At 35.9% G+C, this 26,504-nt stretch overlaps 2 protein-coding genes across 2 annotated transcripts in view; one reads left to right on the top strand and one right to left on the bottom strand.

The window, feature by feature from the left end:
- The window catches only part of LOC129789685 (acetylcholine receptor subunit alpha-like), a 29,828-nt gene extending 14,863 nt beyond the window's left edge, over positions 1–14,965 (top strand). The window contains exons 6-8 of the mRNA XM_055826688.1: positions 6,043–6,192; positions 11,003–11,591; positions 12,388–14,965. Of these exons, the coding sequence (XP_055682663.1) occupies positions 6,043–6,192; positions 11,003–11,591; positions 12,388–12,588 (940 nt within the window). The 3' untranslated portion in view covers positions 12,589–14,965. The remainder of the gene's footprint in view (positions 1–6,042; positions 6,193–11,002; positions 11,592–12,387) is intronic.
- A 4,845-nt stretch (positions 14,966–19,810) lies between these two features.
- On the bottom strand, positions 19,811–26,054 carry LOC129789712 (uncharacterized). The gene is made up of 7 exons (XM_055826726.1): positions 25,976–26,054; positions 25,712–25,833; positions 25,169–25,512; positions 21,340–21,607; positions 21,084–21,244; positions 20,372–20,436; positions 19,811–20,234 (listed from the first exon to the last, which is right to left on the bottom strand). Exons 1-7 carry the CDS (start codon positions 25,977–25,979, stop codon positions 20,080–20,082), a joined length of 1,119 nt encoding a protein of 372 aa, XP_055682701.1. The 5' UTR covers positions 25,980–26,054; the 3' UTR covers positions 19,811–20,079.
- Between the last annotated feature and the right edge of the window lie 450 nt (positions 26,055–26,504).

Raw genomic sequence — 26,504 nt, 5'->3', positions numbered from 1 at the left:
CATCCTCCTTCTTCTTGGAGATAAATGTCACAGGTGATAGAAGATCTCCTCATCCAATTTATAGTCTAAATAGACTTATGCATTTAGTTGTGCATGTCGAAGAGCCACACAGACAAAAAAGGCCTATTCAATGTCATAACTGTCAAGAGTATGGACACACCCGTAATAGGTGCCATCTGACGGCAATATGCGTAATCTGCGCAGGTAAACATAAAACAATCGAATGCAAAGAGGACAAAAATAATGCTGATGCTAGGAAATGCAACAATTGCGGGAAAAATCATACCGCTAATTACAGAGGCTGCGAGGTGTATCGTGATTTCCAAGAACGCATGAACCCAAGGCAGCGGAGAGAACAACGCTTAGCAAATAATGCCCAGAGAGAGAAACAAAAAGAACCCACAGACAATGCGAGGAAAGCAGCTGATCCCAATGATCTCCCGGGTTCTTCTGGAATGACTTACGCACAAAAGTTGCGGGCAAATTCCCGCGATGAAAATCCAAATGGAACAGGTGGTGCCCAACAAGAGAGTTATGGGGATTTAATGAAATTAATTATTGTTTTGCAATCGAATATGGGTGCTATGCAAAACAGTTTAGCAGAGATGATAAAGAGGCAAACTATGCTTGAAGACACATTGACACAACTCCAGCTTGCTGTGACCAAACTAACTTCTAAACTCAATGATGACTAAATCCTTAAATGTAGTGATTTGGAATGCAAACGGGATTACCCAACACAAACTTGAAATCCAAGCCTTTTTGAAAAATTATAATGTAGACATAATGCTGGTCTCCGAAACGCACCTAACGGAGAAAAATAATTTTTACATTCGTGATTATGTTGTATATGATACTAAACATCCGGAGGGGAAAGCAAGGGGTGGTTCTGCCGTTGTTATTAGACGCGGTTTGCAGCACCACCTTTACTCAAAAACAAGCAAGAAGAGCATTCAGGCCACTACTGTGTCAGTCCAAACATCGGCGGGGGAGTGCAATTTCTCGGCCTTGTACTGTCCTCCAAATTATGCGCTGAAATCGGCGGACTTTTCATGTTTTTATGATTCACTTGGCGGGCGTTTCATCGCTGGCGGAGATTATAATGCCAAGCACCCGTACTGGGGATCTAGACTCACCTCCCCAAGAGGAAGAGAACTTTTTAAATCTGTTGTCTCTGCGAAGCTCTCCTGTATCTCGTCTGGTGAGCCAACCTACTGGCCGACAGACCGCAGGAAGGTACCTGATCTGATTGATTTTGCGGTGGCAAGAAATATCAACCAACAGCTAATACAGTGTAGATCATGCTATGAGTTATCCTCGGATCACTCCCCGGTGCTCATCACTTTTGGTGTTTCGGCTTTGGCGGTTTCACCCCCTAGAACTCTCACGAACCCGAGAACAGACTGGCGAGTTTTTCGCAGAGTTTTTGATGAGTGGTGTGAGACAAAGGTGCCTCTGAGGAATGGAAAGGACATTGATCTTGCTGTGGAGATACTATTGAATACAATAACGTTGGCGGCAGAAAAGGCAACCCCCAGTATGCATGCTAAAGCCCAGCAGAAAAATTTTACTTTGCCAAGGAAAATACAGGATCTCTTGAGGGAGAAACGAGCCCTTAGACAACAGTATAGACTCACACGATCCCCTGCAATCAAGAAGAAATTAAATGAGATGAGAAGGGTTCTACAGGAGGCTCTGGAGGCGGATCGAAGTCGAGGGATGAGCAAGTATCTCTCTGAGTTGACACCGGGTGCAGTGAATGACCGGTCGTTGTGGAAGGCTGTGAGGAGGTCCAAGCGGCCTATAGATCACCAGCCCCCGCTCAGAACGCCTGAGGGTTCGTGGGCTCGGGGAGGCAAGGAGAAGGCGGAGGTGCTTGCAGGGCATCTGTCGAGGGTTTTCACGCCGAACGAGTCGTTGGAGGGTTGTGATTTTCCGGAGATGGAGAGCGAGAGTTTTTGCCCGGTGATTAGATTCACTGTTGGTGAGGTTAAGGAGTTTGTGAAGAGGGGCCTACATCCCAAGAAAGCACCGGGGCACGACAAAATCACGGGAAGAATCGTGAAGGAACTACCTGAGAAGGGCATTCGATTATTGACATTCATATTCAATGCCATACTGCGCATTGGATATTTCCCGAGGTCTTGGAAAACTGCTGTGGTTACAATGATCCTGAAACCAGGAAAGGAGCCCACTCTGCCTGCATCGTATAGGCCTATCAGCGTTCTACCAACGTTTAGCAAATTGTTTGAAAAGGTTTTGCTGAGTAAATTGAATCCCCATCTCTATAGCAACAACTTAATCCCCCAACACCAATTTGGATGTCGTGCGCAACATTCCACGGTGGAACAAGTACACAGGATTGTGAAGGAGGCACAGCGTGCGATGGATACCGGAAGGTACTGCACCGCGGTGTTTATTGACCTTGCCCAGGCCTTTGACAAGGTTTGGCATCAGGGTCTTGAGCATAAAATTAGGACCCTGTTGCCACCACAATTCCACAATGTGTTAATCTCATACATGAGGGATAGGAGATTCTACGTGAAATATATGAACTCTTGCTCTCAAACCCATCAAATAGCCGCGGGGGTCCCACAGGGCAGTGTCCTTGGCCCTATGTTGTTTCAACTCTATACCTCAGACATGCCTATTTCCTCGGATATTACAACGGCTACGTACGTTGATGACACTGCCTTTTTGTCAGTGCACAAAAATCCAAACACGGCCTCAAGAGAACTACAGACTCACCTTAATGTTGTGGAGCAGTGGTTTAAAAAATGGCGCTTTCGTATCAATGAAACAAAATCTAGTCACATTACATTCACCACGAAGAAGAGGTCCTGTCCTCGGGTCAAGATGAATGGGGTCACCATCCCGGTGGTAAGTGAGGTGAAATACCTGGGTGTCCATTTGGACAGGAGACTCTGCTGGAAGGACCATATTAAATGCAAAATGAAGCAGATAAAGATCACCACGTGCAAAATGTATTGGTTGACTGGAAGGCATTCTAACCTCTCTATTGAAAACAAACTCCTTATTTACAAAATGATCATCAAACCTGTGTGGATGTATGCTGCCCCCCTGTGGGGCTCTGCTTCAAACTCTAGAATAGATCAAATCCAGACTCTCCAATCCAAGTGGCTGAGAAGCGTGGTTGGGGCGCCTTGGTATGTCTCGAATGCCAGTATCCATAAGGACCTCGGGATGGATACAGTGAGGGAGGCCATAATGAGTGCAACGGAGAGGTATGAAGAGCGGATTGATCGCCATCCCAACAGATTTGCTTCAGAAGTGTACCATAACAGTGAGTTTTTGAGACTGAAAAGGCCTAGCCAGCGCGATGTTTTGTGTAGATGGAAGTGAAGTACTTTCCTGTAGTGATTGTCTCTAAGGGGCCTACATATTGGTGTTAGTGCCCTTTTTATTGTGATTTTACTCTGACTATTGATGTGTTTATAAACAATATGCGGCCATGTACTGAATGTCTCCGGATAGATTGTATACAATATAGTAGAAATACAGAGCAAAAAAAAAAAAAAAAAAAAAAATTTTGTACATTTTGTAACTTTTTATTACCTTTTCAAAATATCTAAATAGTTTAATAAAATAATTTGACCGTTTGATTTCTTCAAAACATCAGACAAACGATCCTCAGGTTAAAATACCTAATGATAATTTTAAAAATTTAAAATAACATCATTTGAATAAATTTCAGAATTTGTATATTGTACATAATTATGTTTCTGAAAATTTTATTGCAGTAATTAATAATTTATTATAATTCAATTATTTGTAGTAGATATGTAGGTACATAAGTATGTAGGCAAAAAAATATTTCATGCACCATATATTATTTTTTTAGCATGCATTTAAATATTAAACTGTTCAGTACAGATTTTAATGTTCCAAATTCAAATATGAATTTAGTTCTTGTAATTGCGAATTTAGTTCATCCAGTACTTTACATTTTAATAAATAAAGAGAACTACCAGCCAATACCATACCCCAGCTAAATTTAATATCACTGAAAACTTTTGCAAATAATTTTGCAAAATTAAATCAGAACAGACGAATCTTATAACGTTCTTATTTATATTTAATTTATTTGACTTTACATAAGAGAAATGGGAAATTCCGGAAAATCCTTGCATAAAGGGACAGAAGTTGATAAACCCATTGAGATTTCTTCTGTGATTGTCTTTGATGTTAAAGCAAATTTATCTTACTAAACTTTTGTGCCTTTTGCATTGTGAAAATCCGATGTGATGAGAGAATGGTTTGAAAGTCGTGTGGAGAAACTTTGTTGAGCTCCCACCAACATAATCAATTGATAAGGTAATTTGGGAATGTGAGTGTTTTGTCAATTAATGGTCTCAGGTGTCACCAGCTTCGGTGGCCCAAAACTTGAGCATCCGGAACATCACCCAACACACCATGGGGTGCCACCAAGTAGCACACGATATTCATCCCCCACTGAGAAAAGCAACATAAGGAGCTCCGTGGAGCTCGATGGTAAAAGCGGCAAATTTTCCACCCATTCATGAAAAGTGAATTAAATTTGGGAGATCCGGGGCTAATAGTGCTCATGTGCAATTGTGGGTACTTTCATGCAAAACTTCTTCACTCAACGTTCATTGTATGTATGTAATTTTCTGTTAACCAATTTTAACCGCTTCCACAATAATAATAAAAAAGAAGAAACATTTAACTGAAGAAAGCTTTGGTGCAAAATGAAAGAGCTTTAATTTTCTATTTGTAGTAACTTCTTGAATTCAAATTACAGTTGAGATCTTTTTGAGACTTTAAACAGATGAAATTGAACATCTTTAAAAGTTTGTCTTACTTAGAACTAGGAAAATTTAATTAAAATACAAATTTCTTAAGCAATCAGGATCTATTACAAGGTGAATAGCGCTTGAACGCAATCTTTGTAATTTAAACTGTGAAAACAAGACCCTAATTTGATCTTCATCTTCTCTTCTCAATAGTATGAGATAGGTAGTAATTAATACAAGATACATGGCAAGCATCAAAGAGAGTTTAATGTCAAATTATTGATAAGAGGTAGTATTAAATTAACAATTCTTATTGTTTATAATATTCAATTGGTTAATTTTATGAAATAGAGTCATCACCTCTAATGATGATTCCCCTAAAATTTGTGACTTGGTAGCCTTACAATAAAATATAAAAAGAAAAGGCGGGGAGAGGTAGTTATAGTCAACCTTAAATAATTTCAGTCTGTAGTATCATTTAGATTAGTTTACCCTCTATTTACACTACATATAGTTTAAATATTTCATCTTTATTATATCAAATCATACGAGCCATTTAGAGAAGATACCTCCATTAAAGACATTATTATACATATTGAAACATATCAGAAAATAGGCAATTTGGTCAGTGAGTTGAGGATCGAACTTACGCGTCTCTTAGATACCAAAGACCAAAGAAATGCTAGGGGTAACTGGGGCAAAAAGTTAGATCGCAAGGTTCGGAAAATGGACTGAAAATGCATTTTCCCATTGAGATAGAAAGAAATCGTGTGAGACAAAGTTGTAGCCCGGAAAATTTCCTATAAGACAGTCGTCATTATAAAATTAAAATATTTTCTCGGTACATACCAAGGAAAATATATTTCTCAATTAAAATTAACAAATTGCCCCATGTTCCCCTACTAGATTCTCTCAGCTATGCGATGCCTCATTGTATAAGGTTAAACATACCTCCATTGATATATCCATTCAGACTCCGAAGTAAAGTCCATTATAGATTGATTGGATACGTTTGAATGAGCTTTTCTATTGAATGTGGGTTGATATAGTGGTGAGAGAAATTTCCGGAAGGTGAAAATGCAATTACTTTGTGGTCATATAGGGGCTAAGAGATGGGGTTGTGGTGCAAAAAATGCACGAAGCAATGCATTTTGGTCAATTAATCTCGCGCGATGGGGCTCTTTTAGCCCTACCAATGTATGTAATTGTTCTTGGATGATTCATTGTCTGATGTTAGTTCTTTCTGACCATCTCTCTTTTTTTGCAGTATATGCGTCACGGTTCTTGTGCTGAATGTTCACTTCCGATCGCCACAGACTCATACAATGGCCCCATGGGTTCGGACGGTTTTCATCAATCATCTGCCTAAGCTGCTGGTCATGCGACGTCCTCTCTATCCATATGACCATCGAATGCAGTGAGTAACATTTTTCATTCTTCTCTCTTTCTCGCCCTACGTACCAGGGCTATCGTGGAAAAATTTTCCAACCACAGCACCCCACGTGGGGAAGACAACAATGGATCGGTGGGTGGTGAGCGGGGTGTAAAAGAAAATATAGACATGGTCGAGAGAAAAAAAACATGCCTCCCTGTACACCAATTGGTGGGAGATAAAACATAGAAATGCACTTTGCAATTTATCCCATATAGCACATCACTGTGGCCTCATCAACCCTACCTATTCTTTTTTTTTTCTAAACTTCACCACACCCCAATCTCCCCTTAACATTCATCTACACTTTACTTCAACTGCATAAACACAGGTCGCTTTCCCGCACCTTTGTAAATCCACTCAGAGAGAAAACAATTCAATTGAAAATTTATTTTATCGTGCACGTGGCGAAGAAGGGACAAGGGCACGAGATGTAGCGTGCTGTATACCGAGATAGAATCTCTATAAGGTGTTTTGTGATAAATTGTGCAAGACTTTTAGCAATCTCGGTTTTACACGAAAATCTCTTTTACAAAAGAGATGAAAATCAAGGATAAAATGCAGAATTGTCAATTTTTCTGTGAGACAGTCAGCACTCAATAGTTTGTACTGAATGCCACATACAATGTCTCACAGACTTAGTTGAGAAGAGATTTGAGCTTTAAGGCTTTTGTTCAAGTTGAAAATCATGTCAGGAAAATATTGAGAATAGCTGTTATTTAATAGAAATGTGAGCTGTAAGCGGAATAAAAGGAGGTAAAATATTAATTTTTGGTATTTCCAAGATTTTCAGGATACATAAATTTAATTATTTTAATTTTTTAATGATCTTAAAAACCCATGATCTTAATTTCAATATATAAACATTTAAGTTTGTTTTAAGGTAATTTATTGAAGAAAAATATTTATTCAATCAAATTGCTAATATCCGAAGCTAAGAGCGCACAGTAAATATATATTATAATATATACAACATAATGTAGTTAAAACTTTAAATCTACCTTACCCTGAATTATTCACGTTCAATGTCACTCAAAGTATTTCGTTTTTAGCTGTGATTCTTTCGAAGAAAAGAATAGCACAGCTTCTGTGTACCACCTAAAATGCAATGTTGTCCGATCGGGCTCAAACTTGGTATGAGCACGAATTAGGGTCCCCACATTCCAAAAAACGTATGCTCCAAAAAATTTTTCCGTCCGTCCGGCCGTCGTATAAGGCTTAATAACAAGAGAACGGTAATAGATAGAGACTTGCGGTCAACGGCAAAGTTCATATATCGGGTGGAAGACATCCGATTATGAGGTCAAATCCACCCCCCCACCCTTCCGTCCGCCATTTTGGAACACACCTAAATTTTGTTTTCACTATATCTCAGCGCCTGTAATAGCTAAAAATCTGAAATTTTGATATGTTGTAGGGGCCATCAAGACCTTTCCAACGATACCTCATTTTCGAAAATCGGTCAAGCCGTTTTGTCAATATGGCCGCCACAATTTTTCATCGAAAATCGACGATAACTCGAAAACGGCTTGACCGATTTTGATCAACCCGGGGTCAAATGAAAGCTCTCAGCAAGCCCTACAACTTTCTAGAACATCCAAAGTTTCAAAAGTGACCGCAAGAGGGCCAAAAATCAAAAACAAAATTTTCGATTAGTTTTCGATGAATATCTCGAAAACTGTACGATAGATTTGGATGAAATTTCAGTATGTTATTGTTGCCTATATTATCTAGCTCCATGCCAAAAATGAAGAAAATCTATGTCGCCGTTCTCGAGATATAGTCTTTCAAAGTTTACATGTCATATCTCGGGTTCTACAAGTCCGATTTTAATCAACTCAAGCGCAAATGAAAGGTTTCGTGAAACCCTACAAATGTCTAGAACATTGCAACTTCGAAAAATGATAGCAAGAGGCGCTAAAATCAAAAACAAAATTTTCGAAAATTTCGAATTCGAATTATTCGAAAACTAGATCATAAATTTTGATTAAACATCAGTATGTTATAGCTTATATCAAGACCTTTCCAGCGATAGGTCATTTAAGAAAATCTATCGAGCCGTTCCTGAGATATAGCGTTCTAAAGTTAGCGTATAATATTTTGGGCTCCAACTAATCTGATTTTGAGCAGATCTTATTATGTGAGCATTTGTAGTAAATGAATGTTGAAATTTTAAATACATATAAGTGTATGAACAAATACTAGTATATATAGGTATCCTGCGCCCCGCGAAGCGGGGCGCCTTATATATATGTACATATATAAGTATATAGATACATAACAATGCAAAATAGAATTCAAACATTTTGGCGCCCCGCGAAGCGGGGCGCTTTATATATACATATAAAGCATATAAATGTAAATGCAAAGTAAAATATAACGGTAAAATATATATAGCAATATCAGGGGCGTCGGAACTGGGGGGTACAGGGGGTCTTTTGTACCCCCCAAAAAATCGAGGGACGCCAAAATCACCACAAAAGGGCGCCGAAGGCGCACACAGGGACACCAAAAACACCACAAAAGGGGCGCCCTTCCAATTTTTTATAATAAGTCCCTAATAAAAAAAGAGAGAAAAAAAATTAAGGAATAAAATTTTAAACAAATGCGCAAAAAGAGCTTAAAGACTAAAAATTGAAAATTGTTAAAAAATAAATTATAACGTTGGGGCGCCCTCAGCCTCCTAAAATTATTTGAACGTTCTAAAGGCGCCCTCGCTGTATCAGAGGGCGCCGAAAAGGTTCTGCAAATTATTAAAAAAAAAAAAACTGTAGCGTTTCAAGGGGCCATTCTGAAATAAATAATATTTTTTGTTGTTTCTTTTTGAATTATAATTTTTTTAGGCATGACTTGGAGAAGGTGATCGAAAAATGGGTGAAGAAAAGGAGCTTTTTCCAAATATTGCGAAAATCTTGAAAGCAACACTGGCTTGCCCAGCATCCACCGCGACAGCAGAACGCAGTTTTTTCTTGCTACGTAGACTAAAAAATTACCTACGTAGCACATGCGGCCAAGATCGGCTAAACCACTTGGCCATCTTGACCGCATATCCACACGAAGTGGAGGAGATGGAGGTGGATGAGATTTGCAAAGAATTTTGCAAGAAAAATAACTATCGAATAATAACTTTTGGAAATTATTTTTACTGTGTTTGGCTATACAAATCTACACCGTTTGTCCGATCGCGATAAAATTTGATACAGAGGCTCCTTATATCAGGCGGTTTCGAGTGGCCGTATTCATTTTCCCCCCAAAGCCCCCCTTCGGGTAGCCCCCATATAAAATTCATGCATTTTTTTTGCGAATTTTTGAATTTGGCGCCGTAAATGTTGTATGAAAATGATTTCTTCTCCTTGCGATTTTTTTTCCTGAATTGATAAGTGGCTCTAATCTACTTATAAACCATCATATTTTTTTTCACTAAAATTTGCAAACAAGAAAAAAAATTTAAGCGAAGCGACAATTTACCTCATTGATGAATAAAAATGGTTATATCTTATGCTCTAAAATGCCCCTTTTAGAAATTTATTGAATAGTTATTAGAATGGTCTTAAAATATTCTACAATTTATTATAATGGTGAGAATTTATATGAATGGCAGTTGAAAATTTGAACAAATGAATTATAGCACAACTGTCCATGAAAATTAGAGGGTTCTCGTTTCGCACTTATATATATATATATATATAAGAAGACCCTAAAAAAATAGGAGGGGGGGCGCAAAAATAGGGGGGCGCCAAACTAGGGGAGGGGGCGCCAAAATAGGGAAAGAGGGCGCCAAAAAAGGGAAGGGGGGCGCCAAAATGTTTGTCCTCCCCAAGCTCGAAAACGTTCCGACGCCCCTGAGCAATATAGTATAGATTAATAAGAAAAGGGAATGTACATGGTAAGTTTCACTTACGGGCTGTGATTCTTCCTTCAGAGGCCAAGTTAAATATATGTAAATGCAAAGTTTAATAGATAGCTGGATTAATAAGAAAAGGGAATGTACTGGTAAGTTTCACTTACGGGCTGTGATTCTTCCTTCAGAGGTCAGTCCAAGTATGATATTTGATGAAGATTGAGGTGGAATGTGGCAGAAAATTCAAGTGTGTCATAAATTGGGGGTGCAAACTCTGGGGAAGGATGACTCGCGCCAGGAATCACAGCCAATGCGCGAGTTAGCCTTCCCCAGAGTTTGCCACCCCCAATTTATGACACACTTGAATTTTCTGCCACATTCCACCTCAATCTTCATCAAATATCATACTTGGACTGACCTCTGAAGGAAGAATCACAGCCCGTAAGTGAAACTTACCAGTACATTTTCTCTGGCACTTTTAACCAACCCCACACATACATCGAAATGTAAAGCACAAATTGATTTGAGTGCAAACGTGAGAAAACTATTTTAGAATGTCCGTGAAAGTTACTGGAAAATTCAGCTATTCTCTGGAGATTTTCTTGAAGAGAGTGCAGCAAGAAAAGCACCGAATATACATATAATTTATAATTCATTCAATTTAAGTGCAGTTTCGGGACCAACTCGACTTATCGTGTATGGGTACTGACAAACAGAAGGTGAAAGAGGTGGAAATACCATACATATATCCCTAAGGACTTTTTGGGTATCTTGCATTAATAAAATTGAGTAAACTACCACCCTTAGAAGATGTCATCCTATAAACTTCTGTTAATGCTCAGATGAGCACAAGATTAGAATTTATTTAGATTCTAAAGGTAGAGAATTGAATTAAAAGATGATGGAGTGATAAGAGCGAGGGCTCTTCTGAATGGAACTTCTTTCCATTTGCAGTTCAAGTTGCAATCGATATATGGTGAGAACTTGCAATGGATTGGAATTCAGGGATCCCATACCGCCTCTACCGCCCTCCGTGGCACTCACGAATTTCGACCCGAGTCTCCTTCTTGATCATCACCTCCTAGACTCAAGCGATCCCCTGGGTCTGGGCTCATGCCAACTCCATGGCGATTCGGGACCATGTTCTCCGCGCCATCACCACCGGCACCCACGTCATCATCTCCTAGATGAGCTGCCGCTCACCTATCAGACAGATCTGCTGGACGGATCGCCGGAACCCCTGTCGATAGCCACGCTCACACCCTCGCGCCGCCACCAGCACGTGGCCACGGTAGATGCGGCCACATTGGTGACGGCTGTACCTACGCTGCCACCACCGCCACCACCTACAATTACACCTCAAAAAAGCACTGCCAAAGAACCTGCGGCCGCGAGCAGTTCTGCCAAAAATGACGTACCGCCGGCGCCTGGGACTAGCCACTCGGGCGGTCACCGATGGCACACCTGCCCCGAATTACACAAAGCTATGGATGGCGTTACGTACATCGCTGACCACACGAAGAAGGAGGAGGAGAGCACAAGGGTGAGTACGCATCGACCACATCTCACCCCCTCCCCCATGCCATCATATTCCCACAAAAGCAAATGCCATGGCTCTCAAGATGCAAAGTGCAAGTCAATGTGAGAGACGCAATTGACATGAAAATTTAATGACCAGTGCTGATTCATGTGCGATACAACACTGACGACAAAATCATGTGCACTTTGACCCTGTCATTTCCTGAAATTCTATGCCCTAAATAAACTTTCTTATAGTCCTATACATATATATATACTATAGAGATATCCCTCAAACAAGTCATCAAGTCTCAGATCATACTTTAAGATTAAATGCTTTGCTGTATGTGTGTTGTCCATATAGAGATTAAAGATGGAAATCCCATTACTGATAATAAGGGTTCAGCCCGGTTTATCATAAATTTGTGAGAATTTTAAGAGGTCCGTGTGAAAGGATTTCCCTTCTTGGTGGCCTAATTTAACATACGATACAAATCCTTGCCCAGGACAAATTTGATTGTAGCCAAAATACAATTATATTCCAATTAAGGATTCCGTAGAAGTTCAATGAGTAAAATTAATCAAAAACTGATCTCACTATATGAGCAATCTAGGACAACAACTAAGAACAATTTTGAGCAGACGTTTGCTTTACATGCAAGTAGTCCTGTACAAATCATTCCTATTTCATTCCTTAATCTATAACGTTTGCAAATTTGGTGAAATGGTCTTGCATTGTACTTGAGTAATTTGCTCCATAATACAATTTGAGCAATATACAATGTACGACACTCTGCATCCACTTCCGTTGGTACTTCCAGGTGAAGGAGGACTGGAAGTTTGTGGCAATGGTGCTGGATAGGCTCTTCCTATGGATCTTCACGATAGCCGTTGTGGTTGGTACGGCAGGTATTATCCTCCAGGCACCCACACTCTACGACACCCGCGTGCCCATTGACATTAAAATGTCTGAAATTGCAACGACCACCGCCAAGCCTCACATCGCGCGGCCTGTCTTATAAAAGGGATAGCGATGTGCCCCGCGGAAATGTAAGTTAGATAACAAAAATAATGATTTAAAACACCGTGAGAACACGAGCATTCTTCCGGGCGCGGTTTTCACGAGAGCACACAATGCCATGAGAATTGGCGAGGAAATTCACATGGGACGATTTCCACTAAATGCTATATGAATGAGTGAAGAAAAAAGATCGTGGATGGAATGGGAGTTTAGGTAAAAGGGAGAATTTAGCCCCTCGAGGAATTTTATCAAAAATGTCTAACGGAATGGAATTTCTTCTATTTCCTTATACATTGCACGTGACTATTATTTTCTTTGGTAAAATTCATCTCACAATAGCATCTGAAATGCAATTTTTGATTTTTTAAATATGTATTACACCCTAAAAAAAAAAACTTCAATATTTCAGTTATTTTTTGTTATATACATTTAGCTATGATGTTTTTTTTGAAAATGAATTCAAATCCAAGAAATTTGAGACAAAGAATACTCGGACGAGGTAATAAAGCGCAAACATAAATTCGCATAAATCTCCAATGAAATATTTATCAAATAAATTGTGCGATAAATTGAAACAAAATGCCCATAGCAAAATGCTTCCATGCTAAAAGAATAAAAAGACAATTATGGCAAAATACTCTCTCTTTTTTATTTATTTATTTCCGACACATTATATCAACCACAATGGAGTGTTATAAAAAAAACCATTTTTTTTGCATTTTGCATTATTTTTTTAATAATTGATAAAAATAGGTACTATTTTTGGTACTTTGTGAATTATTATGCAAACATCTGGTCTCTAATTGAAAGTTTCACTGTATTATTTAACAAAATGAATCTAATTTAATTGTTAAAAATTAGATGTGGATGGCTTGCACGATTAGCATACATTTTTAAGACATTTTCAATAAATTTGAGCATACATTCGACATTTATGTGGTAACCTGAAATGCAAGTATATTGCAAAGAAATCACAGAAAAACGTATTTCCCGCTGAAATCCCGCAAAGCAGTCGCAAAAGAAGCTTTAGAGCATGAAATCTTCTATGGAATCATTTAGTTAGAAAATCGTCTAATTTTCCGATATCCGGTGGATTTAGTTTTTACCAGTCTTTGTGTCCCATAATTCAATTTCTCTTTATTCTTTTCAATCGTATAAGTTCAGTGAAATAAATGCAATGAATGTTACGGAAAAATAATATAATAGGATATTTTATTTTTGTTATAATTAAAAGAATTAAAAAAAATCATATCTGATTTTACCCTTTTCACAAAATTCATATCCATTTAAAAAAAATATATCTGTTTAATGAAATAGAAAATTCCACTCCGACCCCGAAAAATGTTCCTTTGACCCCTAAATAATTTTATTATATAAATTTAAATTACATAAAAAAAATCAAGAGTGTCATTAAGCATAAAGCATAAAAAAATTAAAAAGGGATTGAAAGAATTTGTCAAAGGATACGATAGAAGAGTCCCAAGACCATTATTAGGTGAAAAATAATATTAAATAGTTATTAACAAGATAAAAAAAACAATGAGGCGAATGTTCGAGTCAATGAAGGACTTGGTCCTTTGCATTAACTATAAAAAAAATAAATTGTTTAAATATGGAGAGGAGTTTAACTAAAATTTGTGATGATTTTAATTTGAAAATGGAGAAGCATATAGAATCACAGAGAAAAATGTTTTCTCCATTTTCACTTTAAAACCTCATATATATTTTAGCACGGGTTTTGAACAAAAGTTTAAAAAAAACATTAAAGAATATCATTAAATGTGATTTCGTTTAACAAATTGACATGTTAGGGTGAGAAACACTGAAAAAAATTAAACACAAATTCACACAGCAATTAAAAGATAGAGCACGTTAAGAAAAGTTTAATTCTATAAAGGGAAAATGATGAAGAAAAAAATATAACATATAGAGAGAATATTGATGAAAAAAAAGTAACAGAAAATATATAAAAAAAGAGAGATGATAAATTATTTATTTTCCTAGAAAAGTTGTGCGTGTTTAGATGACAGTAAGCGAAAGCAATTTTTTCACCAAGAAGCATTTATAAACTTTCTTTTCAGTTATTTGATGTTTGCGAATAAGATTTCTTTTTGTTAATTATTGTTATAAAATATCAACGTGACTTACAGTGAATGAGTTAGAAGACTTTCAAAGGCGGTTGGAAGTTCATAATAAAGCACAATGGTGCAAAGTTACTAACTCGCATTAAAGGAGACTGAGGCAATTCTACATACTTCAAAAAGATTTTTTTTTAATAAAGAAGTTGTCCACAAATAAAACGTGCAAAATTGCCCCAGTTTCATTTATCATGTGCTTCAGACGCATTGGAAAGCGTGGAGAGGCTTTTTTTTTATTGTAAAAGTATCTACAGATTGGCCGTATAATTGTTGGGATTTTTTTAAAAGAGTTTATTTGTGTCTGTAAGGGAAAGCCCAATAATCAAGCAACAAAAACACTTTTCATTTATCACTGGAATCATCTACGAAAAGCTTGCAAAGATTATCTCGGATATGTAAACAATTGACGTCACCATTGCATTTCGAGGGTTGGAAAATATACTATACTAACTCATTTTTGTTGATTTTCAGGAGAGCGATTTGAAGTTTGAGATTTACATTGCTTCTTATGTAAAATTTTTTACAGTTTTTGCTGTAACTTTGTAGGGAACAAATATTCGAATTTGTCCTTTTGAGGGAAGATGAAGGACATCAAAAGCTATCGAAAAATGCGTTAAAAATATACTATACTAACTCGACTTAGTATAGTGTATTTTCCAACCCTCGATTTTTTGTCTTTGTTAAAGAGACAAAAACACAATGATGACGTCATTTTGTACATTTTTAGGTAAATATTTGCAGACTATTTCCAGCTGAAATCCAAGTGTAAAGTCATATTTACGATTTTTGAATATTTTTCGATCCTGAATACAAAATTAGGCGTATCCAGATTATTTCCTCGAATGAGAGATTTCATTTTGTAGAAACGATTAAACTCTTTATTTGTATCAATTGCAATTAAATTAAATACAACAACATTGTATGGTCATGGCAGACAAACTTTAAGGTCCATTTAACTTCATCGCGATCGAAACACATTTTATTGTTACAATATTTGAAAAAACAATCAAAATTATTTTATTAAGTAAAACCAACTTTCAAGCCTCAAAGTGTCAACTGAATTCAATAAGTTTAAAGTTTATTTTTGCCTCTAAAAAACCATGAATCTTTGCGCAACACTTTATACATACGAATTATTATGTATAGCTCTGTGAAAATTACCATATCGTCCATTCGTTTTGGGGAGAGTTTTGGAAATTGTCGACATTGCATATAAAGCTGAAATTGTAAAACAAGGGCTTAAACTTTGATTTTGATCCATTTTCAAGTGCTCCCGTTAATGCATTTTGAGGCATGGTAGTGATGTATTCATATATGGGTGCGATTGGTTTTTGATAAATGACACGCCTATATAGTGGGAAAGCGCAATTGATTTTCCGATGAAAGCAAATACATCGAAGCCCTTTTCGGACATTTTCACGGATAAAGTTCTCAATGCAATGGACAAAATTGAGTTGTTGGAACCATCTATATCGTGATACTTGAGCGAGACCATATACCTTCGCATCAATAATCCATCTATATTGTAGGAAATTTCCATCACAAACAAGAGCACTATCCGAGAAAATTTAATTCATTCAACTTTATTCTCACTTTCGATTAAAACTTTTAAACCCTCTTCCGACCTATGTTTATCGAGCTTTTGGCATACTTCGTTTGATTGAATTTTTAACATTAACTTTTAATAATTAATCAAACTTTATAGAGTTTTTGTTCAATTTCATTACCATGCTTTAGTTAATAATATTCTATTGTTTAACTTTACTTTAATGGTGCAATAGAAATATTCCCCACCTCATGCGACACTATGGAAATTTCACAGAGAATTGAACAAAATGTGGTCGAGTTGTTGCACTTTTAAATATTAGGTACTATATAGAAGAGAAAGAAGCCTTATTAAAATGGCAAATGAACAGAACCAAAATTAAAAGCTTATTTAATGTTCAATTTAATTTTTATCTCTCTCACAGAAATCTGTTCCATTTGTCTCCCAATAAAAAATCATTAAATGTTTCCAATTAATTTTTATGTTATAGAACCACAATGACATCATGTCAAACAGACTATTAAACTAATAAAAATAACTCAAAATAATGTGAGACAAATGCGAATGGGGAGAAAAACGTAATACCCTCATCAATTCATTTTAAATTGTGTATCACACCAAATGAACGGAAAATTCTGTAGAAAATGAAAATAATTAAGAAAAAAAGAAATGCAAAAATCAAATTAATGTTTTGCCTTTTTTTTAAGTTTTATTTCTCTGCAGAAATTCCTTTTTGTTTGAGTCCTTTATCTCATCAGCAGCTTTATGGATTTGCATAATGAGTAGAATGGGTAAGTTTACTCTTATTTTTTTCCTTAAGTATATTTCAAGACATTTTCATCTTATGCAGATAATTTGGTTAAAATTTAAACTGAACAGCTGTGAGAGAATATTGTAAGATGTTATCATGGCGAAAGAAATAACATCTCGTACATTTTAATGAAAAATTCATCTTGTAAAGGTAGGTAACATAAGCTTATGGTTTTTCTATTTAGATTTTTATATTAAAAAAAATTATGAAATGAAAACCAAATATTCAGTCTAAACCTTTTTTACACAATTTACGCCTCAGTATGATGTCGTAATTTCAATCGATATCAACAATTTTTCAATCAACTTCTTTATGTCAGTAAGAATTTATAAAGAAAACGAAAAACAAATAGATAGTTGCTCAATTTAGTTTGAGAAACTTTACAATTATTTTTCGAATTCAATAATGTGACTTAATTAGAATTGGACTCAAGAGTTCTTTCTTTTCCACTCCTGCTTTTGCATTAAATCATTATTTGACAATAATTAATATTTCGAATTAAATTTAGTGCAATAATTAGAAATTTAACTATCCTTGATTTAACTTGATTTATCTGTATGTAATTATCTTATTGCAGATCAAACCCCACAACTCAATGATTTAATGGACCGCTGCTTAATTTAGATGGTAAATAGATTTTAGGGTCAAAGTTATTGGGTTGGGGCCCATTATGTTCCATCCCCGTCTATCCCATGTCTTTAGTATGTTTAGAAAATAAATCCATTCAACTCCCCCAAATTAAAAATTTAATTTTTACAGGTATTGTAGTAAAGACTTTTGGAAATTATCTTTTAAAAGATTTTTTTCCTTTTTGTATTCTTTCCAATTAGATTAATCTGTATAGTGTAGTATACCATGTTGACCTATTTATATGCTAATCTTCTTTTAAAAAATAACCTTTAACTCTTTTAAAAATATACATCTAATAAGTAAGAAATTGTTTTGCAATGAAATATTTGCGTTGTATTGGTCCCACACTTACTCGAGGAGAGATACTAACATCACAAACCATTAAACATGATCTCCTGCTGCGAGTATTTCATTCTCATTCCAAAATATCTTCTCCGACAGAAAATCTACTGATTTTGTCAGTGGACATGGTCATAAAATTACCAAGAGACCATAAGACAACTCAGATGGTGTTTAAAGAGCCCTCTGAAAGGGAGAGTGTGGTGGTATTTGGAAGAGAAGTCAAAAAGTAATTTCCGAGGGTTGTTGTGAAAAGTGAAAGTGAACTGCGCCTGGTTTGTCCAAACTGACCACGCATATCGTCCATTGCCAAACAAAGCGGAGTGCTGCACTGTGAAATCACTAAAAACAATTTTGGAAACATTTTGCATATACCCCAATAATGCCAAGCGACGACAAAAATGGTCATAAAAAGTACATTGAAATGAATTGGCAAGGATAATATAATGAATCCCACGGGGGAAAGGGGAGGGCAATGGTTGTTAAAATTTGCAAAAAGGGATATACCTACATAATTGCGTATAAAATCTGTCCATTTATCACAAAACATTACACTTCATAGTGTTGACAGGGTGCTATTAATTAATTACTAAATGACCGTGCATGTTATTTATTGATGACAGCTTTTACATAGGATTTTTCAATTTTATCACACACTGTGATCTCCCCAACCCCTTACCTTACCGCCCTGTTCGGGAGGGTGGCAATTCTTCCGCACATTTAACCATTCGTTATATACATATTTTACAAACGAAAAGCCACACCGTGTTCCAGGAAAGCTTCAACATCGAAAGAAAGCCTCAAGGCAGGATTTATGCTCTAACTGTGAGAGATGGAGGTAGAGATGGGGTGGGAGGGGGTGGTGTGTGCCATTTTCCTCCACACGTGCTACCATGAGAGATGACATTGTGCGGAGAAAAAGGCAATTTGTCCGAGATAGGAATTATTTTCTCATCTATCGATTAATGGAAATCATTTGGAGACACGTTGAGACTCACAATGTTTCCATTTCTGATAGGCGTATTATATGCGAGTAAAGATTTCAATCAAGGAGACTCATTCTCCCTATTACAATTAATCCTCCCATTTACTCCTCCGTCATCATTTCCTGGAAAAATGGTTTTTGATTGAGGATACCCCCAAAGGAATACCATGAAAGCGATAAATCTGTCTAAAGCATTTTCGTTAATTGTGATATTGTATAGCGTTAATTGGATAATGATTGGCATTTTGTGACATAAGGTATGTATATCCTATTTTAGAGTTTAAAACTTTACGCTTGATTTTTTTTCAGTGAACATTTTTTCTCTGGCTACGTTTAAGGAATTTAACAAATTCTTTTTTTCTCTAAAAGTAAAAGACAATTTGACTTAGCGTGAAAGGGTCAAAATTGGTGTTTCTGGAAATAATTAAATTATGTCCTGAAACAAAAAAATCATAATTTCCTAAAAAATTATGCTTTCAAACATGTACATGACCGACATGACCACGAAAAGAGTGCCTCCAATTTACTTTCTAAAAACTCTTTGAAGAAGATTTTCCTTAAATAAAAGCAGCGCATAAGGACGAAAGGGAGGTATGGTAATACATGGAAAATTCATGAGATACAATTAAATGGTTTTATTCGCAGTGGAACATTGTTATGCGCAGAATGTTTTAAAGAAATATTGGAATGTTGAACAATAAAAGGCGCCAAACAATGCAAATAATCCCCATTAAATTGCATGATGATCATCAATAGAGGAAGAAAAAAATGCACATTTCTTTTGAGCTTTGTTTTTACTCTTATTTTTCTATCTTTTTTTCGTGGTGGCATCTTTTAGGCTTCTTCTTGCGTTTTGTGGGATACAAAATATATTCACATTAAATGGCTTCTTCTTCGTCACATTCACAGACAGTCGTAAGAAAAGACAACACAACGCTTTTACAAAAACGCAGGAACAAAGATAAAATGTTAAATAGTGATAAAATTAAATTACGTGTAAAGCATGCGTTTTGTCTTCAAAATTCCTTCCAATATTAAAAGAGCTACTTGTCCAAATGAGCCGCAATCCCCTCTGTGCCATTCTCATCAACTTTTGATAAACCCTCAGCGTCCTCTTCGCCAGACGCGTCGTCATTTTTCACTTTACCATCACGATTTTCACGTATTCGCCTCAATTTTCTCTTTAGTGTCATCATGCCTGCAAAATGAACATTACCCATGACTCCACAAGCTTTTTTTTTTCTCATACCTCTCTCCACCATAGTCCCCTGAACCACCATTTTAAGAGATCCAGCAATTTTTTTTCCTTCCCCCAAAAAATACCCCATCACTTACATTTAATCGTCTGAAATGTTCGTGCAGATGAAGTCTCCGTGGATGCTGCATTGCCATTAGTTTTCCTACGGCGGGTAAAGAAAAAAAAGAAGAAGAGAATATGGCATGAATAAATATAATCTAGTGATTACCAAGAACGTAATCTTCTGGACATTTTTAAAATTTAAGCTTATGGTTTTAGAGACATTCACCAGACAAAGCACTTAATGACAAAAAGTGCAATTCTAATTTGTTAAATTGACCAAGATTTTTCCACTCAAATGTGAAATAAATCCAATTGTACATGAATTAATCACAATCTAATTGCACAAGCACGGCGTGATTTTATGTGTAATTCATTTGCAAATTTTTAAAAAGTTTTAATTGTACTTTGAACCATCTGCAGTGGGAATAAAAGATCCCACACAGAGATATGGAAGAAATATTGGAAAACTCTGTGCATTAATGTGGGACATTCGGGGGCAATGGAATGACTGTAAGTAAATAATTTCGGTTAAATAATTGCAAGGAAATGAAATCACCAAAAGACCCCTCTTGCTGCCTATTTCTTGCATGCTATTGTGGTGAAGTCAGTGAGTTATCGCAAATTACAAGGGAACTTGGCCAATTGTGGGAAAAATCCTGGAGGATATCCAGGGCAGGCATAAAGGGTGATATGGCAGGATGAGCTTGAAAAGAAAACAAAAAGTAACGTGGCATGGCATATACTCACTCAGAGGCCAATTTGACTTCTAGAACGGATTTCTGGAGTGTTTTATAGTGTCTAACATCCGGTGAATCCTTAAGCATGATGCATTTGGCCACATTTCCACCCCCAATGCACTCAATGGGTGCAATGTGAAACGTCTGATGGTAGATAAATTGCAGAATGGGCTGTTTGGCGTTGAATTAAAATACAAATTAATTGTTTCTTCACATCCGCCGCACAGCAGTGGTGGGGTTTCACTGCATGCACCAACAATACTCACGGAATTCCACACACACGAGCCGTACCAGAGCCAGGAGAAAATGTTGAGCCATGCATTGAAATTCTTGACATAGAGTGTCGGCAGGAGGAATTTGAATGGCATGAGGTTTAGGAAGACGTAGGACCACGTTATGAAGCGGCATGTGGCATATAGGATAAAGAGAATGTCTCTCGAGGTGGATGTGTGGAGTGCTGAAAGGAGCAGTACATCTGTGGCAAATCCCATCAGTCCAACACTTATATTCAATAATACAAAGTAATGTTCATATCTGAAAAAGATAAGATATAATGGAGATAGAGCACGGAGGAGTTAGATCTCCAAACAGAGACTTTTATAAGCCAAAAAGGGAATCCTTTGAAAATTTAAATTAAATGTTATGCCAGATCAAACTTATTAAGATCTCTGCAAATTCTTCTACATCCCCAAACAAAACCATAAACATAAAATAAACACAAGTTCGTCTGAAGGATTAATTGCTGAGTGAAAGACTTTAATCAACAATTAAGGTCTTATGATAAATTATGCGCATCATGAATGATTAATGAGTTGAGAGCTTTGGTGAGAAAACTATATAGCACAATGGGTCAATTTTCTCCATACTTTGACTCTCAAAGTCAGAGAAACTTCCATCAGTTCCAACATAAAAACACGTAATAATGTTAAGGACATTTCCACGACAAATAGGACGAATTGTTCGCATTACATTTCAATGGCAAAGGGATATTCTGTCAAATGACAAATTCGAATGTTTGTTTTCTCATTCTTTTGCACTGAATAAATTTACTTGTGTAATCCACTCATTCATTCATTCTTCCAACAATTACGCAACAATATGAGAAAAGATGCGAGAAGAATTCAACATATAAAATGAATAATTTAGCAACCATGAGAATTTTGCAGAAATGTCAGCAGAAGAATTTTCCAAGAGTAAACACACAATTTTCCTTTCATCAAATTCACATGGTGAGATTTTCGTCCTGAGAATTGGTCCTTGTGATTCTTCTATGTGCAAAAAAGAGTATATGTGGGAAAGTATAGGATAGATAGACATCACCACATCTCCACATATGACTGATGTTGATGGAAAAGTGATGATGAACACGCAGCATTTTACTTCACCTTTTCACCTATTCATGGATTTTACCAAACAACTTTTTCTTATTTAATCAGAGGAAAACATGCCCTTGTCAGAAACTCAGTTATTCTCACTGTGATGACGAAGCTATGCCTTAATTTCTATTTTATCCACATACACAACCTCCTAAACTTTATCCAAAAACCTCTCAACAAATTATGAAGTCGATCATGCTTTCATTCCTAAAAAGTTAACTTCTTCTGCAACGCCGTGAGATGCCTTAGGGGCATATTTGCAATTATCCATCATTATTTTCAAGATGTTAATCCTATGGAAATCCATTAGAGAAAACATATAGATTTTTCGACGAATGCGCTCTTTATATTTTGAATTGTAATATAGGAAAAATTGAAAAAAGTTTTACAGTTTTCACATACATACTGAAATGAATAAATTCCTTTTCTATTTGCTTTTCAAGTCCCTCCCCTGCACTTTATCTTATATACAAGAGTTAAAAAAAAATTTTTTTAGTAATTTTGCAAAGTAAATTGTCGCCTTCATCCTTGTAATATTCCCTTTAATAATAAAGTCCGATAAACATAAAAAACAAATAAACTTTTTAAATCAAATAATATTTTAAATCTCAATTGAACCGCAAAAAAACACGCAAAAATTGAAATTTTGTAGCTTTACCGTTAAATAAAAGATGAATTCGAAAAATAAAACAAACATTCTATCAGTTATTTCCGACCTACATACATAGGTAGCAAGTACGCATATGAATATACATTGTACATAGAATATTTTTCCTACATGCAAATAAAGTTTTTCATGCATACCAAAGCCAATTTCCCAGGCGAAAAGTGATGATAATTATAGTAAAGCCCCTACTGAATAATAAATTACTTGGAGAGAAATTTTCCATGTTCTACCCATTAATATATTCTCAATTACGTATTCTTCTAGTAGTGTGAAGAACACGAATTCCATATGGTACAAATACGCTTTGATTTGATTTTTTTTTTGCTACAACACACATGATTTAGGAAGAAAAAATATTTTTCTCGTAGATATAATGCTTTTTGGATACACATAGGTGAGTATTTGTTAGAAAAGCAACCAACTTTGATAGCATCCACCGTTTTACCGCAGCATTGTGGATAGATTCAGAGAGAGCGCAGGCAGAAAAGGTCACTACACCACAAGAAAGTGACACTATGCAAAGTACTATACTATTCTGATAGTGACTTTGAAGTGTCTCCATGGGACTTGAACTTAATTTAGTTACGCCAAAATCTCTCAAGTTTTCAACCAAAATTTCCATGGATGTCAGATAAGGGTTATATAGAAGAGACTATAGGGCGGGGTCCTGCGAAACTATCCTTAATTGTCTCTTTGACTTTGTGACAACTTTTGAAGCGACATTTTTGATGAATCACTTCTGTGATCCTGAATTTTCTACCAACTTTTCCACATAATGAAGTAAGCACACTCACCTTCAAATGCATTTTAATTCTTAAGAGATAAAATATATAATTTTTAATTATAAATTCAAACTAGGGCAATAATTTATATAAGTATTTAACATTCTTTTAGGTGACATTTATTAGACCATTTTTTGTTCATTTTCAATTGAGAGCATTCTGTTATGCGCTTCACATAGAAATAAACAATTTAACAATTTTGAAATTATTGCACCACCCGCAGTGATGAAGCATGAGAAATAAATTCAACGTTCTATATTTCTCATTTTTCACTCGGCGAAAGTACAGGATTACACGGGAAATTAATAAAGGCTCGTGAAATAAAAATAAAAATACGAAATAAAAAAAGCTCATTCGCTATGGTTTGATAAATTTTTGCCTTTATTGCGAGTTGTGGAAGTTTTATTTTATTTATGAAAAAAAAAACAAACTAAAGCAAAATAAATAAATTTGAAAAGCCAAAAATATTAGTATGTAACTTCAGCTTCAAGCTTTGTTTTCAATTCAATTTAATTAAAAAAAATCACCGCAAAAACTTTCTTGGTTTGAGCATCATAGTCTTTGTTGATTAGTCAATTCTTAGTTATTATTGGCTATTTTATCAAATTGAGAAAAAAACTAATTAACCTAATTAAGCACGCTATGTAACAGTTTTTACAGTTTACTACAAAATAATAAAAAACTGATTTAAATATTTTTTTGTCATTTAATAAACTGGTAAAAATGAAACACTAAATGATCAGATTTTTTAAAAAAGGGTCATATTCTGCAATTAAGAAATCTTTGAAATTTCAAGAATTTGAACTGAAATTTCCACAATTTCAAGGATTTAAAATTATTAAGAAACTAATTAGTTCTAGGGTGCGAAATTTTTTTGACTACAAATTATTAATTTAAAAAAAAATAAAAAAAATATTAAGGATAGTTTCAAGGAACAAAAAATAAAAAGTAACAAATTGATATAAAATATTCGAAGTATTCCAATAAAATCTGCAACATTCTCACATTGAGATTTGAGAGCGTTGTCTAGATAGTCTTGTGGGAAAATCGGAAAATAAATGAGTATTATTAGTGGCTAGAGAAGTTCGGAATGCTAAATCGTCTCACATTCTCGGCACAATTGCTAAAGAATCCCCATTTTGCAACAATCTAAGCAAAATGCCAACATTTTTCTCTCCAAATGCAGTATGTATAGCAAAGAGCTTTGGGGGGGGGGGCTTGAGAGAAGTATTATCTGGGTATTATATAAGACATGAAAAGGAGAACTTACCTTAAGAAGTAAAATATCACGAGAACAGAGGAAAACAGCACACGCTGAGCTGCCTCAGAATAATCACATTCGCGCAAATCCAGCACAATTGCAATGAGATGGAAGGTGATGACAATGACAAAGATATCATTGAATTTGGTGGTTTCTTCATTTGGTGTGAAGAGGAGAAGATTCTCATACTTGGGGAAATAGTGGCGAACTTCCTTCTCAATTTCCGGCGCTATGAAAGTCTTATGGTAGAAGTGGAGGAACACAGTGGAGCCGCTGTAGAATGAAATATTCCAAATATGACGAAATGTTGGGTGCCATTTGTATCGCGGGGTGCTCGATGTTTTCAGGAGGGCCTGAAAATGAGCACAGTATAGTCGTTGGTTAACATGGATTTCCTATCTAACCGCGTTTTAGCGGAAGTAAATCCCATACCACCGACATTTTGAACTTTCCCGCCCCAAATACCCGGCATAACCTCAATTTTTTCAAGCGGCACAGCATGAAAAACATCTCACACGATTTTCCCCTTTTAACGCCCGTGCATACACTCACCTGCACGATCTTGTGAACGAAGTAGAAGGCAATTGAAAAGCATAAACAACACCAAAATATGCGATTTATCAAGCTATTTACGTCGCTATGGGCTCCTCTGCCAAGAGCACTGCAGTCGTCGCCTGCGAAAGAGAACACGATGAAAAATCACACTTTTCTTATATTTTCCGACACTCTTTCACATCCACCACTATCTTCAACCCTTGGGCTCTCAATGGAATTCCATTTTTCACAGAATCTCCAGCCAGAAAGTGTGATATTTACCCATTTTTTGCGCGAACTGCACACTCACTTCCACTTCATTTTTGACAGCACCCTGAAAAACCAGTGTTGAGCATGCGGACTCGTTTACAGTAGCTGGGATTCTTGCGATAAATCTGAGGTGTTTAAAAAACGTTTTCAGATTTTGATTTTTTTTATTTTTATGATTTGATTTTTACCAGTATAAATTCAATTTGCTTAATCTTATTTTTTGCAATTTTTTTTTAAGATAATGCATTATTTTGATCTTTCTGATCAGTGCAGTTCGTGGCATTTGCAACTACACACCCAGAAAGTAAACTATCTCTAGGTACTTTCTGTCTCAAAGGTCTCAAAACAAAAAAAAAATACAGATAACACAAAAATATTTCAAAAAATCTTTTTCAAATATTTTCTGAACATCATCAAATTTTTGTGTGCAGAAGGTATGCCAATCTGAGAGGTCACCTAAACAAATACAAAATTAAATTAAAAAATTAGGAAAATCCAAGAAAAAACGATGAAAAAATCAGAAAATTATATTTAAAAAAAA

This window comes from Lutzomyia longipalpis, chromosome 2 (genome assembly GCF_024334085.1).
Source record: "Lutzomyia longipalpis isolate SR_M1_2022 chromosome 2, ASM2433408v1".
Classification (NCBI taxonomy): domain Eukaryota; kingdom Metazoa; phylum Arthropoda; class Insecta; order Diptera; family Psychodidae; genus Lutzomyia; species Lutzomyia longipalpis.
Note: the sequence above shows the minus strand (reverse complement) of the source record. Positions and strands in the feature narration are given on the sequence as shown.